Source organism: Poecilia reticulata, linkage group LG5 (assembly GCF_000633615.1).
Source record: "Poecilia reticulata strain Guanapo linkage group LG5, Guppy_female_1.0+MT, whole genome shotgun sequence".
In the NCBI taxonomy this organism is placed as follows: Eukaryota; Metazoa; Chordata; class Actinopteri; order Cyprinodontiformes; family Poeciliidae; genus Poecilia; species Poecilia reticulata.
In genome coordinates, this window is record NC_024335.1 from 2939571 (window position 1) to 2957705 (window position 18135).

At 36.8% G+C, this 18135-nt stretch overlaps 3 protein-coding genes and 1 long non-coding RNA gene across 5 annotated transcripts in view; 2 read left to right on the top strand and 2 right to left on the bottom strand.

Moving 5' to 3' along the window:
- LOC103464364 (nuclear factor 7, ovary-like) overlaps positions 1-230 on the bottom strand; it is a 2801-nt gene extending 2571 nt beyond the window's left edge. The window contains exon 1 of the mRNA XM_008408404.2: positions 158-230. Within this exon, the coding sequence (XP_008406626.1) occupies positions 158-230 (73 nt within the window). The remainder of the gene's footprint in view (positions 1-157) is intronic.
- Positions 231-491: 261 nt separating this feature from the next.
- LOC103464332 (V-type proton ATPase subunit S1-like) lies at positions 492-12747 on the bottom strand. Of its 2 annotated transcripts, XM_008408355.2 has the most exons (9): positions 12608-12747; positions 10930-10989; positions 6589-6608; positions 6257-6318; positions 5535-5603; positions 5301-5455; positions 4114-4164; positions 2770-3007; positions 492-848 (listed from the first exon to the last, which is right to left on the bottom strand). In XM_008408355.2, exons 1-9 carry the CDS (start codon positions 12688-12690, stop codon positions 591-593), a joined length of 996 nt encoding a protein of 331 aa, XP_008406577.1. In that variant the 5' UTR covers positions 12691-12747; the 3' UTR covers positions 492-590. The 2 variants fall into 2 exon arrangements, with proteins under 2 accessions (XP_008406577.1, XP_008406578.1); XM_008408356.2 differs by lacking the exon at positions 10930-10989 and having other exon boundaries at positions 494-848; positions 12608-12746.
- LOC103464331 (uncharacterized) overlaps positions 10612-18135 on the top strand; it is a 14357-nt gene continuing 6833 nt past the window's right edge. Inside the window, exons 1-2 of the long non-coding RNA XR_533643.2 lie at positions 10612-10623; positions 13100-13101. This is a non-coding gene — a long non-coding RNA (uncharacterized LOC103464331). The remainder of the gene's footprint in view (positions 10624-13099; positions 13102-18135) is intronic.
- rps23 (ribosomal protein S23) lies at positions 13665-15702 on the top strand. Its single transcript, XM_008408354.1, has 4 exons — positions 13665-13766; positions 14859-15018; positions 15239-15359; positions 15514-15702. Exons 1-4 carry the CDS (start codon positions 13763-13765, stop codon positions 15658-15660), a joined length of 432 nt encoding a protein of 143 aa, XP_008406576.1. The 5' UTR covers positions 13665-13762; the 3' UTR covers positions 15661-15702.

Consider the following 18135-nt stretch of genomic DNA (forward strand, 5'->3'; position numbering starts at 1 on the left):
CACTTTTCTCTCCTGCAGCTGGACTCACTCAGAGGAAGCTGCTAGTTTGGTCTGAAGGTGAATCTGATCGTCTGGGAGTCTCTCTGCAGGAAACAGCGATCACAAACTGCTTCCTGCTTTAGTTCAGGTAGAACAGGTTTGGGGGCGGAGCTTAAACCTGTTAGACATGCTGCCTCACACATAACTGATATGTTTGTCATTCCAAAGTACAGGTTGTCATAGACATTCATCTCTGCTCAGATCAAAAAGCACCAGCCTAATATGTACAATAACCAGCTGGTTTCACATTAATGCTTTTGAGTTGTATGCGGGAAACAGAAGTATCTGGAGAGGCACCACAAAATGCAGACAGAAACTCCAACATACTGTTTTCTATTGTTAAAGTGAAACCTAAACAATTAGTTGTTGTAACTAACACTTGGAAAAACAAATTTAAAAAGGAGACATGTTTTTTCTCATGAATATTTTTATTAAATATGTTACAAAGATAATTAATAAAATGATTTCCTTAAAAATGAAATCCTGAGCAGAAAGCACATTACTCCATGGGTAATCACAGCTCTGTCCGTTTCAGGAACGTTCTTTTTGTCCTACATCACGTTCTTCTCCGTGGAGCTTTCTTCACAGCAGTGGTCCAGCTGCTCCGGGCTCTGAGGGAAGTAGATGTCAGGCTTTTGGTCGTCGTCGTGCTCGATGTGCTTCAGGTGGACCACCATGTGCAGGGCGTAGGCCAGAACCAGCAGCAGGATCAGGGAGGTGATGAGGCCCATCAGGATGGCCGGGGTCAGGACAGTGGTGCAGTCGCTCGCAGGAGAAAACCTCCCTCCACTGATGTTGAATGCCTGGATCTAAACATATCAATACCCATTTATTAAAGTAGATTTAATTGAGTTCAACAGACATATGATGGACCCTTTGCAGGTTATTGTTTACATCCGGGAATTTTGTGCTGGAGGGCAAAAGGACGATTTTTCTTGCCGTTCATAGCCGCGCTTCCGCGGTAGAACAATTTCATTAACAAAATAAAACCTGGAGATGTATTTTAGGGCTGTGGGCCACGGCAAAGGGGAAAACAACAGAAAAACCATTAAAGAACAACTCAAAGCTACATTTCCTCCCCGCTCTTCTCTGACGGCTACATTACGCCCAGACTCGTTGCCATGGTAACTGACAATAATTCGTCACCAAAAAACACTCAAACATTTCCCACTCAAAGAACAGAACATTCAGTCTGTTACAGTTTTAAGTGTTTAGGCTTGATGTTTATCTTTGCGATTATTAATAAGTGATCGCTGTGGTAAATTAGCTACGGCTGCTATTAGCTAAGCTAACATAGCTAGTTGAAGCTAATTAGCTTCAACTAGCTAATTAGCTAGTTGAAGCTAATTAGCTAGCTCTACTGAGGATCTGTCAGATCTGTCAATTAGCCTGCTCTACTGATGATCTGTCAGAGTTGGTGTTTGGGTCGCCTTTTAAATTTTTTTTAACATACACCACATCTACATGTTAGGGGTTGTCAAAGTCAAGCAAGAATTATTGATCTACTTCCCTTCCCCTCCATGTTTTTTTCTTTATTAAAACTTTTTTCTGATCTTGTTATAGTTGTCATAATGTTGGCAATTAGTAGCAAAGCCCTGCGTCCCTTTTTCTTTTGTACGGAAGCGCATTGCTATCACGCAGAAATTTTTTTTTTTCGAGCGCTATCACGTTATAACGTGATACGTATCTTGTTAAAACGTGATACGTATCTTGTTAAAGCGTGATACTTATCTTGTTAAAGCGTGATACGTATCTTGTTAAAGCGTGATACGTATCTTGTTAAAGCGTGATACGTATCTTGTTAAAACGTGATACGTATCTTGTTAAAACGTGATAATTTTACGTCCAGGAAGTGGCGATATTATGCTAGGCTATTACAGTGGCTAACAGGAATCGGTCAGGTTTCCCTTCATGTTCGGTCTACACGATACGGATGCTGCTTTGCATTGTGGTTAAAACCATTAATAGCATGCTACTCTGAGCAGGATCCTAAATAGAACGGGGCTGCACAGAAGGAAACGTCAATTCGGTTCTCTAGCTATGGCGGCGTTCCTGACTGKYTGGATCGAAGCTGAAGTTGGCTTCCGATTGTAGCTTCTGATTCGGGAAATGGCTAAAGAGCGATTAGAACGGAGGCTCAGATGTATTTGCTGAACATTTTCTGCTCAGATTTCTTTTTTTTAACAGTACACTTGCTGAACAACGGCAACGGCTGTTCGTAACCAAGCAACCGAAATCAACAGAAGGYTAGATAGTGGCAAAAGACAAAACTAGATCCTGTTAAGCATTCTTCAAAATAAAAGACTTCCTCTCTCCAAAATAAATAATAAATAAAGCTTTGAATTACTGTTAGCCACTGGAATAGCCTAGCATAATATCGCCACTTCCTGGACGTAAAATTATCACGTTTATACAAGATACTATCACGTTTTAACAAGATAACTATCACGTTTATACAAGATAGTATCAAGTTTTAACAAGGTACGTAACACGTTATAACAAGATACGTATCACGTTATAACGTGATAGCGCTCGAATTTTTTTTTCCCCCTGCATGATAGCAATGCGCTTCCGTATTTTTGCATATCAGGGGTACATTAAAGATTTAGCACGTTGTGTTGCTAGTTAAACAGCTAACCACTGATAATCACCTTCAACCAAAAGCTTTTTGCCCTCCAGCAGATGGATGGAGGCGGGGCGGGTTCAGGGGCCCCATACATTATTTGGTACCTGGAAGTCGATGAAGGTGATGGCCCAGCGCTGCGCATGCTCAGTGCTCGGCAGTAACAGACCGCTGTATCTCTGCAGACTGCTGACATGGAGGCAGCGGTAGGAGGAGGAGGCCGGAGCGTAAACATCCGTGGCGTTGAAGACAACCTCCTCCGAAGTGTTGTATGAAACAGAGACCCGGTCCACGGAGAACCACCACTGACCCGAGGACTCGTAAAATGTGTTGGAGAGCTGAAATCTGGAGAAAGAAAGATAGTCAGACAAAACAAACCTCATCGTTTGTTTTACTGCAACACTCATTGGAAACAGGGAGAGCAGCAAGACTTCCTATATAGAAAGCAAAGGAAGGGGATTTTATTTAAAAAATACAAATTATATCTTATTGAAAGCTACTGAGCTGCAGAAAGCAGGAACCTGGAGGCTGCAAAAGGACATAAATCTACTATTCGTACAAAATAATGCAATCTAATACAGCTGCATAAACTTCGCCCTCTGGTGGCTGAGTATGGACATGACAGCTCTTTGCCAATCAAATCACATTATCCACACTGATCTATAGGTCCAAATCAGTCATTTCTCATTGGAAGCATTACTTAGTGGATTTATGACTACATTATACATAAAAAGAGGAGAAAAGAAAATGAATTATTTCTTTTGTGCGCATATTCAGATGAAATATTGAGATGAAGAGACGCTCTTTCTCAGAGCCTCTATCAATCCTGCAGGATTCAATTGTATCATTTTTATATTTTATGCACAGAAATGTCTGTTGCAGAATAGAATAGACAGAAAGATCCTTTATTCTCACTCAGCTGTGAGATGAAGGTGTAACTGCAGCAAAATGAAAGGCTGCAAATACACAAACCGTGCTCATTATATATTGTTGAAAAAACAAGAAAGTAGAAACCTGTGTAAACAATATCATAAATGTAAACAACTTATGGAGTTTGTTGTGAGCAGCGATAGTTATAAAGTCTATGGCTGTTGAGAGGAAGGATCTGTGATCACGCTGCTTTGTGCACCCAGGATGCAGCCGTCCGTAACTAAAGGAGTTTCTGAGATGTCACTACATTATTATATGTGTTTACCACATTATATGTACAATACCGTTGAATTATTCTTCTACTGACTGACTGATTTTTACTGTAAGATCCTTTGTAACATTTCTGCAAACTGTGACGTTAGCTAAAAAAAGTACATGTTGCAAATGTGATATATGTCACATTAAAGATGGAGGAAGTTTTGAAATGATTTGTCATTGTGTGGTTTTTAACATCAGATTTCAACAGCAGTTCAAAACTAATAATAGGTTATTATTTAGTGTTGATTATCAGACAGACTAACCTGATTGATAAGCCTCTCAAATCCTCCACATCTCCAAACCTCATGACCAGCCTGAAGAAGACACACAGATACAAAACATGATCAGTTCTGTTTTTATTTTTTTTACAAAAATGCCATTTTTACAGCGAGTTCCTTTAAATAAAGGATAAAACCCGTTTATTTAGAGCTGCTTTCAGTCCATAATCACTGCAACATATTTGATGTTTATTGATGATTTGATGAATGTTTCTTCCTGGTTTCTGAAATCTGTATCATGTTTTTATGATGTAAAGCACTGAAATGTGTTGTACAAATAAACTTGATTTATTTTTGACTTTCGGCTATCCTTTAGACCAGAGGTTCCCAAACTGTGGGGCGCGCCCCGTAGGGGGGCCGCCGTGCCATTGCAGGGGGGGCACGGGAAGCCGTCTGGATGAAAAAAAAAAACATGAACGCTATATGCGCTGGGTTTTTACCTTAGAATGGCCAACTCTCTGTTATTCCTGTCAATTTGATACAGTAGGGGCTTCCACACTTCCCATATCTGTGTCCTGTCAATTTTATCAGGAGTTAAAACTCCGTTGTTAACATGTTGTAACCTGTTTTTCCGAGCCGCCTTTAAATGCAACACGAGCGCTAGGACGCTCGCGCTGTATTTACACCTGTGTGGCGGTGAAGGAGACCTGCTGCTGCTGTGCGGAGCTACACAGGTGTGTTAGAATCATGGCAGCAAACCAGCAAAACGCAAAGAACTTTTCACAGTTTTTCCGCCAAACTAACCGACTGAGTTGAGTAAAGCTGCTGGATGCAGGTAATGTTAGCTAAAAGATGACTAGCTAACATCAATACAGCACCTTGAGCTTAACAAGTAGCCTGTAGGCTACTGATGTTGTTGTCTATGCTCAGCTACATACATTTATTTTGCCCCCCAAAAAGTCGAGCCCCCCCCCCCCATTCTTACAGACAGGGAGTCTCTAAGAATCCTCTCTTCCCCTCCTCCACCCCTCCTACCCCCTCACACGCCTCGTTCAATCAGACAGCCATTTGTAATCCATAGGGGGCCCCAGAAAATGTTTGAAAACCACTAAGGGGGAGCAGGAGGAAAAGTTTGGGAACCACTGCTTTAGACTGTTATTAACATTGTTTTTTGCCCAGAGTGTCTGACATGATGTTGTCCTGGTGTGTTTGCTCCAGATTTGTGAACGTACGCGGCTCTGTCCTGCTGGCAGAGCGACTCCCTCGTGTCGACAAGCTTCTGGGGAGAGAAGGTGAGCTCTGTCAGGTCCACGGGTCTCTGCTTCTCAAAGCGCAGAGAAAGTTTCCTGGCCTGGAACAAAATACACGGCTCTCCGTTGGACAGCACCTGCAGCAGGAAAACAACAAGAACATTAGAAAGCTGTGAGGAGACGATTTTATTATTATTTTATTATTATGTCAGTCACCTTGAGAGGAGAGAAAGGAAGAGCAGCTCCTGCTGTTTGGAGCAACTTTCTCTGTGAAGCCTGAGGTTTCTGCAGAAAACAGAGTCGGATAGTAACTACTTACATTTACTCAGTTACATTTACTTGAGTAACTTTTTAGAAAAAAAGTATTTTTTTATTACTATGAGTAAATTTATTCTAAAGTATTTCTACTCTTGAGTAACATTTCTGGATTTTCTACCCACTGAATGAAAAACAATGTTTTTACCTGAAATCCTCCAGTCACAGACCTGCAGTTTTTATTAAGGTTTCATAATTTTTTATTGAAAGAAACTGATTTGGATAAAATGTTTTGTCTGATTTAACTTTTTCTGTTTATATGACTTATTGTCATTCTGATCCCTAAAATACAAAAATTTTCACCTTATATTTTGATCCATCAGACGATGACATTTTAAAATATCAAATGATTGATCATTTGATCAGTTACTCAGTACTAGAGTTAACTTTTTATCAAATACTTTTTTACTCTTGAGTAATTTCTCTGACAGATACTTTTTATTTTTACTTAAATATAAGTTTACTGAGGTTGTGCTACTTTTACTTGGCTTCTCTACCTTCGTCTGATTTTTTATTACTGCGTTAATTTTACTTTTTTCTTTTTTATAAATACATTATGATGACACATGGTGCTAATTGCCGTCTTTTAATCAACCTGAACTGATTGTTGCTGTTAAACTCACCTCCGGTTCCCCGGTGAAAAACAAGTTTTCTTCATTCCTCATCGTCGTTTTGCTTCCTTCATCTAGATAAGAAAAAATTAAAAATTATTCAGATTTCACAAAGAACTTTATGTATTTAACATAAAAATATGTTCTCCTTTGTTCACACATTTATTCTACCCTTATATGTTTTATTTATTTAGTTTATTTTTGCAGTTCTGACAACATCACATTCATATTATTACATTAGTTGACAAAAACATGTCTTAATAAAATTGCTGCACGTTTCAGATTTACACCTTTATTCATTTGATTCTGTTTAAAATGTTCAGATGAATAACTTCATAACTTACCTCTGATTACAGATGCTGAGCTGCAAACAGAAGTTAGATAAAGAATTACCAACAACGTTTCATTATGATTTCTGCATAATATAATGAGTTCTAATAAACACTTTGACTTCATCTAATTACAGTGTTTTACACTGAGATTTGTCTTTAATCTTAATGTTTCTGGTTAAAATGAATCAGCAAATATTAAATGGAATGATAACTCTTTTAAACGCTTGACAAAATTAGTCAATTTTACTAAAATGTGTAACGACCTGCCTCCAATTAGCAGTTTAGTTAGAGAAAAAACAATAAAAAAGTAAATAGTTTTGTAAAAATTATCTACATATTCATATTGTTATCTAATCCAATTATTTTTAATTTTATTAATTTTAATTAAAATTGGATAATTCTTTTGTGTAAAATTAGTCAATTTTACTAAAATGTATAACGACCTGCCTCCAATTAGCAGTTTAGTTAGAAAAAATAAAAATAAAAAAGTAAATAGTTTTGTAAAAATTATCTACATATTCATTTGATTGAATATTCTAATTTATTCTGTAAATTAGATTTGATGAAGTTTATTTGTCAGATTCAAGGCACGTTTTGTAAATTTATAACCTTAAAGCTGGTATTAAACATATTTTTTTATCAAACCTGCACTGTTTTGATAAAAGTATTTTAGCCAAGTACTTTTATATTGGTCTGATTTAATATACTATGATTTTATATTGTCTTGTTTTAAATGACTTTAAGCTGAAAATCATCCAATTAAGAGAATTAAAACCTTCATCTAATGTTTATTTAGTGATAAAGTTTCTGAAATAAACTGACTTTTGCATAATATTTTAATTTATTACACGAGTCTGTGAACACAGTGCTGTAGAAAAGTATTTACACCCTTTACAGACTTTGTTTTTCACCCAGGAGGTCAGAAAATAACCCAGAAGAACCGCAGTAAAGTTGAATGATTCAGCGATAAGAAAAAAGAAATGGAGCGATTACAGCTTTCATAGTTTTTGAAAAGAAAGACAATCCTGATGGTCCTGCTCCTTGTTCTGCTTTCTTTCTGTTTGAAAATCTCTCAGGACATTGCAGGAAATCGTGTTGTTTTTGTTTTTTACTCTAAGTGACCTCACAGAAATCCATAATAATAAAGACAGTTAGAGACGGGCAGTGGATTCTTCTATGAAGCAGATTTGGTAAAAGAAAAGTGATATTTGCAAAGTGCCTCCAGTTTAACCCGTGAAGAGAGCATGTGGGCCCAGTGACCCGGCTGGTGACCCGCTGGGTTAAAAGCAACACTTGCTGATCAGGAAAGATGTGCTGCTGCTGCAGAGTGGAGCGGCTCTGACCCACTTTCCAAACAAATGCCTAAAGTAGAACATAATGGACCAGAATCTAATACTGAAATCAGCTTAACTCGAAACAGGAGATCTGATTAATCTTTTAGTTTCCTCTCTTTCAAACCGGCACAATCTGAGTCTGAGATCAGTGATTCAAGCAGCATCAACGTTTTTCCAGCAACACGCCAAAAATAATAACTTTAGTTTAAACACATCCTCCTCTCTGCTGATCAGATGAAGAAATCTCCTTCAGGTTCTGATGAAATGATTGATGCTGCAGGTCTGATGACCCAAAACTAACTAGTTTATAATTATTATTTACATTTTTTGGCACGTTATAACTCTTCGGCTGATATAGTGTCTTATACAGTCTCTGGCATGTCAGACGTGTTTCCCATTGGAAAAGGTGAAACGCAGCAGAGTTGGTTAGAATCTACTCAAGTACGTTTTCTTGAGAAACTGTTTTGGAAAAAATACTTTTAGGAATATTTTTACTATGCTGCATTTTTTACTTTTACTTGAGTAAAAATATATTTAAGTAGCTCTACTGTCACCTCAGTTTCTGGGTGCTTTACCCACATCTGTTTGTTAATATGTATTTTATTTAAAAAGTTAAAATTAAATATAAATACATAACACACTCAAAATTTTAATTTTATAGTGAAACTAAAGTTTGCATCACCAAATGGAGGAATCTAATGAGTCTATATCAGGTCTATATCATCTGTTCTACCGCTAGCAAACAACCGTACTGATTAAATAACATAAAAGTCAAGCAGTTCCCTAAAAGTCCAACAGATGGCAGCAATGCGCCATGCAAAACAAAACACACAGTTTACAGGACACACTTCCTGCTCAAGAGCCCCCTGGTGGTTGAAGAAAAATCCACATATAAACCGGAAAAACCAATATATGAAAAAAATCTGAATGCTCTCTGGTATTGTTCAAGGGGCTGGACCAAATGTGGCGGCGGGCCGGATTCGGCCCGCGGGCCGTTGTTTGGGGACCACTGATCTAAGGTAATGAGTAGTTTCTCTAGATGAACCAATAGAAAAGATAAATACTTTCTCTGAATTTTAAGTTTGTTCTAATTCCTGTTCTGTGCTGAATGAGGTAATAAACTAAATGTTCATATTCTGGGTTGTTAAGCAGAATAAGAATAGATACACCAGGAGTTTCTCTGTATAAACTAATAAAGAATTAAATGGACATCAGAATCACAACATGGAAAGTCAATGGTCAACCTCAAAATCCATGTAGAATGTAGTAAAAGTTGCAAAACTAAACAATTTCTTTGATGGTTTGTGTAAAACTGATTTATCAAGTTGAAACTGGATCCCATTTAAACTTTACTCCAAGATCCGACTCTAACATCCAGATACAAACAGCAATAACCAATAATCTCTGTTCCAATATTAAGATGGCTTCAGTTAATCAGTTCCCCCATCTGTCCAACTGCATGCAGCAATAAATGTAATTTATATTCTCAGAGGATGAACGGATGAATTATGCATCTTAGTCAGAAAAATAGACAGACAATAGAGCGGTCAAATCCAGGCTGATTGACCAAATCCCTGCAACCAAAACAAGATTTATGTGATCTTGTGTGGTGCATCAGGGCAGCGGCCAGCAGATTGAGGGACTGCAGCGATTATATAATGATGCAATTAATGGGTTTCTGCAGATTATGCAGAAAGAAAGTGGCTCTCTTCCAGTGGGGGATTTCCTGTCGTCTTAATCCTTAAAGTAACATCTATAAAGCATCTGCTTGTGTTCACGTCAGCAGACATAAAGCGACGTTTTCATCCTGGTTTCATCAGACCAAAACACAATCTGTTACATGCAAACATGTTTAATTAACCTGGTTAAACTTAAAACGTCGTACAACTAAAAACTAAAAACGCTTTTTAACATTTATTCCCAGAAGCAGAATCAAAGGGGAGCAAATTTTTATTTTCAAAAAACCCAAAGTTTATATGATAAGCTCAGTTTCTTCATATTTTAGCTATTTGTGTGTTAAAATGTGCTTGTACAATAACTTAACTTTTTCTTTTTATTTAATCAGAGGAGGCAGAGGAGATAAATACTCCAGTAAGAGTAGCACCAAAGGATCCATCCAAGAAATTACTTAATAGTAAAATAGTATTTGGTAAAAAGTCTAACTCAAGTACTGATTAGCAGATCTAATTATTAATCATTTAATATTTAAAAATTACATCATCATAGGAACCAAAATATAAAGTTAGGTGGAAACTTTAGTATATTAAGGACCAAAATGACAATAATTCAAATAAGTAACAAAAAAATAACAAAATCAGGCAAAAGGAAAAGTTTCCAAATCAGTTTTTCTCAATAAAAAACTGATGAAACTTTAACAAAAACTGCAGGTGTGTGTCTGTGTCGGGTCAATTTCTGGTTTGTTTTTCATTCAGTGTGAAGAAATTTTACTCAAAGTAGAGACACTTCATAATAAAATTACTGAAGTAAAATTAAAAAGCATAACCTAGTAGAAATTTTCCTAAAAGTACATTTTTACTGCCCTCCTCTGCCTGTGTTTGAATGATTTTAAAAGCTTTTTCTTCCATCCTGTTCTAGTCGTTTCCAGCCATAAAACTAAAGTCGGTCAGTTTAAAACATCACGATGTCACATGTATTCTTGCGTTAATCTTTGGGTCGCTGGTTTTGTCAGTAAAGTGGGTCAGATGACCCAAATGTGGACAAAGACGGCGAGTCAAACAGAAATGAGCTTATAGGCCTGTTGGTGAAAAGGAAGCAGGCGGCTAAGAGGCAGGAGGAACAAAGAGGATTAAAGAAGAAACAGGATCAAATATGTGTCAGTGAGAGCCGATGCAGGATGATGCACACAGGATCAGGGTCTCTGTTCACCTGAGATCAGTGGAGTCCAACCCCCAAAGGTGAAAACAGAAACAAAAAATAATTATGAAAAATATAATGAAAATAAATGATGTAGAAAAAGTTAAAGGAGGCTGAAACAAAGCAGCATATTGTTTGATTTTACCGTTTCTGTGTCAGTTTATGGTCAGTTTTCCAAACAAATCTCTCTTCGACAGCAGAAAGCCTTTAAAATTAGAAACAGATATATTGTTTTTTACTATTTTATCATTGTGAAATTCAAATGAATGCACCGTTCGGCCTATTGGGTCGCTTGTCTGCACCTGCAAAGCTCTGGAGCTGAACTGCACATAAACAAAATGCCACCAAATGACGCTGATGAAGGTTTGAAGAGAAAAACGAGCAGAACGATGCAGGAACGTCACGCAGATATCAGACAAATGTAGCAAAGAAACAAATCTGAGCATTTAGTGAGAATCATTTCAAAGCTCATTTATTTTCCCTAGTATTTAATTAAATAAGAGATTCTGAATAGTTCTTATAAATCTGAACTTTTCTCTGTTTTATTCATCATTCTGTTGTTTTTTAGATTCACTTAGGAAATTAGACAACAAACAAACAAACACTTATTAATAATAAAACTCAGGTTGAATTACAGTTCCAAACATTTTAACATTCTGTTGCATGAAAGGCAAGTTTTCATTTCTTTCAACATATAAATCAGCTTTTAAAATCAACTAATCATGAATTATTTTTTCAAAGTAAGTTTTTCTGAATTTATAACAAATAAAATAGATAAACTGATTTGTGTTGAGGCAAGACTTTGACTGCAGGATTATTTTAGGAGATTCTGTGATGCAATAAACTGAGTCTGAAATTGATTTTCAAAGTAACTGAAGAAAATCAGTTTTTGGGGGTGAAAGGTCAGATCTGCTCTGTCTGGGTAAATGTGAGAAAACATCAACAAACAAAGTAGAAAGCACAACATTTTGAAGTTTACGTGTTCGCTGACTGAACAAATATCTTATTAATACACGGAAAAAAGCTTCAAGCTTCAAAAAGCTTTCAAAGCAGAAAGATTATTACAGAATAATAAACACAAGATTTCAATGGTTGCCATTAACCTGCTTCTGTGACGATTTGGAACTAAATATCTAACTAAATATTGTTTCAAATGTCAAAATTCTGAACAGTTCAAACATTATAAATAAACATTTCCCTTAAATATTAGATGCTGTCCTCCGCAGGATTTATTGCTGTTCTGACAACAGAAAAACATGCTACAAATAAAGAATGGATGTAAGTTATTATGCAATAATTAAATTAAACTTTATAGTTTATAAAATAATAGTCAGGTAAACTAAAGACAAGGTTTTCAGAACATCCATTTTGAGCTGATTTAGAGGATTTCAGAATCAATTTGAACTGTTTATGAAACTGTTGTCTTGTTTGTTAATTATCAGATTATATTAATAAACATTAGTTCAGTGACATTTTTTCTTTATACATAGGAACATTCAGTTTTATGGAGAAGCTGATTAATGCTTTCAAAAATGTAACCAAAACTCAAAACTTAACCAACAAAAGATGGAAATGTTGCTCATTACCAGCTGGATGTTGAAACCATGGCTACCATGTGGTATTTAAAGATTACACGACTCCCTATTTTATCTCAAATAAAGTAGAAATAAAAACATGCTTTAAACGAAGTTAAAACACATCAAATCAGAGCTGAGAAACAGACCAGCAAATCCATAAGTGAAGGTGCCAAGAGTCAAAGATCAGAGACTATTGAGGTTTAGAGAGCCTGAGCCTCAGTGTTGGTTTGTTTCTTCCTGACGTACCTGCTGGCAGGTCGCTGGAGGAATGAGGAAGATGAATGCAGATGAAGGACGAGGATGCAGAAATGTTTCCACAGAGAAGCCATTGCTGTTCTGACCAGAGAGTGATGCCAGTAAACATTCCCTTTCCATCCCAGCACAACCTAATCTACTTAAATCAGCCCATCGCCTGTAAGCCCCGGTGATGGACTCAGGAGTCAGCCAATCAGGAGAGGCCAGGGCAGGTGGAGGGAGTCCCACCTCTGGTTAAACAGTTATGGTTTCCACATTTGGTCAGTTTTATCCCAGCAGATACATTACTGAGGACAGCAACTTCCACGTCGGAAAATCATCACCAGTAAATTAAATAATAATTAAATTTTAGTTTTAAATTTTGTTTTAAGCGTTAGCATTAATTACAGGCCTGTACAGTAAGGTCACTAATTATTCTAGCCATCATAATCTGTGACCAGTGTAATCGTGGCTATTTGAGGGTTAAATATTACTTCAAGTGAGATGTGACTGTAAAGAAGAGGTGGCAGAAAAATTAAAGACCATATGACCATATTTGTAAAATGCCCATCATATATCAATATCATTATATTCTATTCCTATTCTATTCTGTTTTTCCCACTAAAAATATTTACATATGCTGACATGTATCAGTCCAATTCAAAAATACTTTTAAAAGACATTTCCTTGTAAATGTAGCTATGATAGCTGTTTGAATAAGGTTTCCAATTAAAAAAAAGTATTTAGCATTTAGCAAGTGATGATTGATTAAATGCGCTAATACTTCATTACGCCTGCCAAACACATAACGCCACCTACTGTAAAAATACAAAAATGGGTTGATAATAATCCAAAAAATTTAATTAATTAATTTAATAAAATAATATTTATAATTTTTAGGTCCCCCTCTGGAGAATGACATAGTCTATCTACGACAACTACAAAATATTTTTAAAACAAATATCTTCTGGTTTATTAACTATACTTAATTTATCCCAACAAGAGCTTTAAAGAAAAATTGCACAAAAAACATCATTTAACATTTCTGAAACGACTTAATTTTACTCAGGCACTCTGCAGTCGTACGCAGATGGGGTCCTCCGACTACACATTGCCGCGGTGCATGCTGGGTTCTTCCTTTCCAATCCCTGACTCGCTTCTGCAATCATGGGTAAGGCTCAGTTTTCATTAAAAATACTCAATTTATGTCTCGGTTATACACATTTTTCATATCGACGTTTTATGAGAACGTCTTCTGAGGTGTTTCTTGTGTGTTTAATTCAGTAAAATGCTAAAGGGAACGAGAAAAAAAGAGGTTTTTACTACGGCGTCTCTCCGCAACGTGGAGCGGCCATAATGTGGCTATGCTACTAGTTGCTGGTCGGCAATTCGATCTTAATGCTGCTTAATTGTTGACGTTAATATTACTAACAGGCTGAAACTAGCGTATGATTATGTAGACTAACCAGATAACATCAAAAGCTTTTAAATGGATCGTTTCTGGAAAGTTAATATTTTGGAGATATCCGTTGTTAGTATGGTTTCCATGTTGTCCTCTGTAAAAACTGCTTTCTCTATTCAGTAATACTTGTAGTTTTTAATATATTGATGCTATTTTGTGAGATTCATGTAGATATAAACATTGTTTTCTTAGACTCGTAATGTGTGTTCCTCTGATCTAGGACTAGTGACCTGACTTAAGGTCTTAATGCTGCTAAAATTTCCAAAAACTATTTGGAAATTTTACTGTCCAAAGCAGTAGATAGTGTAGCAAAATATTTAATCCACCATATTTGTGTCAAAAATACAAATTGGCATAATGAATTACTTAAATAATGTAGCACTGCTGTTAGAAACAAAAGCCTGGGGACATTTTTGTTCCTCTGTTTGCATTAAAACATGAAAATTTAACCCAAAATCACAAACATTGACAATTTTTAAACAACTTAAAAAATTGTGGTGATAATATAAATTTGTATTCTGGCTACTTAAGTGTATTTTTTAATAAAGGTTGGGACTAGAGAAAGCATGTATTCCATATCAAATGTACTATATATTTTTTTGTCAATTGTGATATTATTGGTATTTAAAAACAATAACAGCTTGGTTTGTTTCTAATACACAAGTAAATTAGTCATCCTAAAGTTTTAGAGTAGTGCTGATGGGCAATAAAAGATGGATTCGTGATGTTGATGGTTGTGAATGAGTCTGATAATGATGCCACAGATGAAAGCAAAGTAATGCAACATATGTTTCTCTTTAGGAAAGTGTCGTGGTCTGCGTACCGCCAGGAAGCTCCGCAATCACCGGCGTGAGCAGAAATGGCATGACAAGCAGTACAAGAAGGCTCACCTGGGGACGGCCCTGAAGGCCAACCCCTTCGGAGGAGCCTCTCACGCCAAGGGCATCGTCCTGGAGAAAGTGTGAGTACAGCCAGGCAAGATTAACTTGTTTCATTCCCCAGGAGGTAAATGTTGCTGTCACACAGGAAATTAAACTACCTGATGCTTCGTATAATAAGAGCTCTGGAAAGTACAGAAAACTGTCAATTTGCCTTATGAATAATTAAAAATAAAGATGGTCCCTGCTTGTGCTCTGGTTCATTTGCTTTGCAGCTGATTAGATTTCTGTGTTTTTGTGCAGTGGTGTCGAGGCCAAGCAGCCCAACTCTGCCATCAGGAAGTGTGTGAGAGTCCAGCTCATCAAGAACGGCAAGAAGATCACGGCCTTCGTCCCCAATGACGGTTGTCTCAACTTCATCGAGGTAAACGGCTTCAATGTGTGCAGTTTGACAAAATGTTCACGTTTTCATTTCCCATTCCTAAGTGGAAGCTTTTAAATGTGTGGATTTATTTTTAATATGTTTGTTGTTGAGTTCTGTCGTCTCTAACATCCTCCCTGTGGTTCTGGTTCTGCAGGAGAACGACGAGGTTCTGGTGGCCGGTTTTGGTCGTAAGGGTCATGCCGTGGGAGACATCCCTGGAGTTCGTTTCAAGGTCGTCAAAGTGGCCAACGTGTCTCTGCTGGCGCTTTACAAAGGCAAGAAGGAGAGACCCAGGTCATAAACCGTGGAGACAGAAACTGAAATAAACACATTTTCAATTACAGTTTTCTTGTTTTGGTCTTGTTTTTTGCTACAGTAAAAATAAAAAAACATTTTTGACACAGTTTTGAAGAAAAACACTTGCTGTCCTCTTCAACCAGTAAAAGCGATAGGATTGGTTTTAATGGCAATGCAAGTTGATTTTAAAAAGTGTCAGCTTCTGTTGCACAAACTGCATTGGTAAAGATGGTTTTCTATGTTTGCAATCAGGAACATTTAGTGTTACTGCAAATCTTTGATAAAATATTAGCCTGCAATAGTATAAATAATTTTTATAAATAATGGCAGTTGATGCAGATGTACCATTTGTAAGGAGAAGTGTGTTTTTTGTTGTTTTTTCTTCACAAAACCAGATAAAATGTTGGGTAAATCACAAGTACTTTAACATTAAATAGAAACATTTTTACAGGGTGACATTCAAGAAAAAACCCAAATCTGATGCTGCTTTAAAATATTAACCTGCACAAGGATTTTCAAATGCATGCAAAACAATCCACTTGGTTTCACAATAATAAACAATTTACAAACCTTTTTTCTTTTTAAAAATAAAAATCAAATGACTCGGTTTTATTTGAATGTTGGATCTTTAGTTCTTTTTTGTGGTTCATGGTAAAAAGTTAATTGGGTTTGAATTGATGCCAATTCAGTTAGATAAATGATGCAAGTTTTATTTGAGTTGGATTTCATTTTAAACTATAAAGACAAGCTAAAGATCATACAAAAAACCAAAGTAACACATTCCAGGATTACAGGAACTAAATATCTGCTTAAATACATAATTTACAGTAAAAGTCATCTAGTTTGATCTTTGAATACAAGTGAATATAGAAAGTGCAGATAAGTGCAAACACCGTGCTGTTAGTCATGTGTTTTAAGTCATAACTGGTGGGAGTAAATTTAGTAACAGGTGTCGTATATCTCCTTCATCGCTGCCAGATCTGCAGAAACAGAAAACGGTTCAGTCTGGTCTGACTCTTTAACGCCGCTGGTGAATCCATGAATGTTTTTTCTTTAATGTGTTGCACTAGAAAACCTGGGAGTCTCTGCGCTGCAGGAAGCCATGTTGGTTTAAAGCTCTGGTTGCAGCAGCTACACATCAGGTTGGAAATGTAGCTACACAAACTTTTTCTCTGGTTTTTAATTTTATTTTGCACCTTTATTAGTTCAGTAGCTACTTGGTATCTTTGTCCGTCTCTCCTTCTTATCCAAAGGAAACATTTTCATGTTTTAAACTTGTTGCTGTTTCATTGAACAGCTGATTGAGAAAAAATAAGCATTAGTGTAGCGGTTCTCAACGTGGGCGGTACCGCCCCCCAGGGGGCGTTCAGAGGACAGCAAGGGGCGCTGGCGGACATTTTTACAAAAGGGGGGCGCTGGGATGCCTTTGGGGGGCGTTTAGTCGAAGGTAAACTTTACACCTTAAATCCACAACAATACCTGTTTAGACTTTGAGCAACTTGGTAAAACTGAATCATGTAACATTAAATCATGTTTAGCTGCAACTGTATCAATGGCAGCTCTATTCAGTGTTTATTAGCTTCTGTTAGCTTCTTGGCGCAGCTCCGTTCTCCTGCTACTGGTAGCTAAAATCACGATGCCCTCACTGTGTATCCCTCTGAAAAATGAACCCATTTAAATCAAGAAATCCCTCCATGGTGATACCACGATAGAGAGCGTTCATTGTATAGCATTAACACCGGTGCTGTAAGTGGTCTGGTATGAAACGGGGGTGATAGAACAACACAGCACTTTTAAATTTCAATAATCAGAATGCAGAAATTGTTTCCGTTGTTTTAAAAGGTTTATGTCAGTCTGCCTTTTCCCCATCGATACGCTTCCCGACCGCCCTGCACCGTAGGGAGTTAAAAAAAGACGTTCACATTGCGCAAAACTCTGAAACAGGAGAAGCGGGACATAAAACGGAGCGACGAACTAGATGTGAATTATGGCATAAAAACAGAGAATCCGACGCTGAACAGTGAAAAATCAACACATGATGTGAAACACATGACGATTAGGAGGCGCAGCAGGTGATGAGTGAAGATTACTGATGGTCAATAAATGATCAAATAAAACTAGCAACAGGAAAGAAACTAAAGTGGACATAGCAATAAACCAAAAGAGGATAATCAAATTAAACTAAATGAAAATGAATGAAGAACAAAATGCAAGAATAAACTAAGAAACTAAAGTAAATACAGAGGAATAAACTGGTATGGCAAGACCTTTCGAGCAATAATTAATACAGCGGACTGTATGGCAAGAATAAACAGACACCATTTCCAGATAAATGGTAAAATAATATTGTTTTAGTGTCATGGGTTTGTTGAGACCACATCTAGTACTGAGAATAAATATATCTTACAGACCATAACAGTATAGAACTGATCACTTATTTATGTTTTTAATTAGATTTGATATATTTATTTCTTCAATA

Coding starts and splice junctions, on each gene's coding strand:
- LOC103464332 (XM_008408355.2), bottom strand. CDS start 12,690: ATGGCTTCTCTGTGGAAACATTTCTGCATCCTCGTCCTTCATCTGCAT. Junction 10,990..12,607: donor CTCCAGCGACCTGCCAGCAG/GTACGTCAGGAA, acceptor CTAATTTTAAAG/GCTTTCTGCTGTCGAAGAGA. Junction 6,609..10,929: donor CATAAACTGACACAGAAACG/GTAAAATCAAAC, acceptor TTCTGTTTGCAG/CTCAGCATCTGTAATCAGAG.
- rps23 (XM_008408354.1), top strand. Junction 15,019..15,238: donor GGCATCGTCCTGGAGAAAGT/GTGAGTACAGCC, acceptor GTTTTTGTGCAG/TGGTGTCGAGGCCAAGCAGC. Junction 15,360..15,513: donor GTTGTCTCAACTTCATCGAG/GTAAACGGCTTC, acceptor CTGGTTCTGCAG/GAGAACGACGAGGTTCTGGT.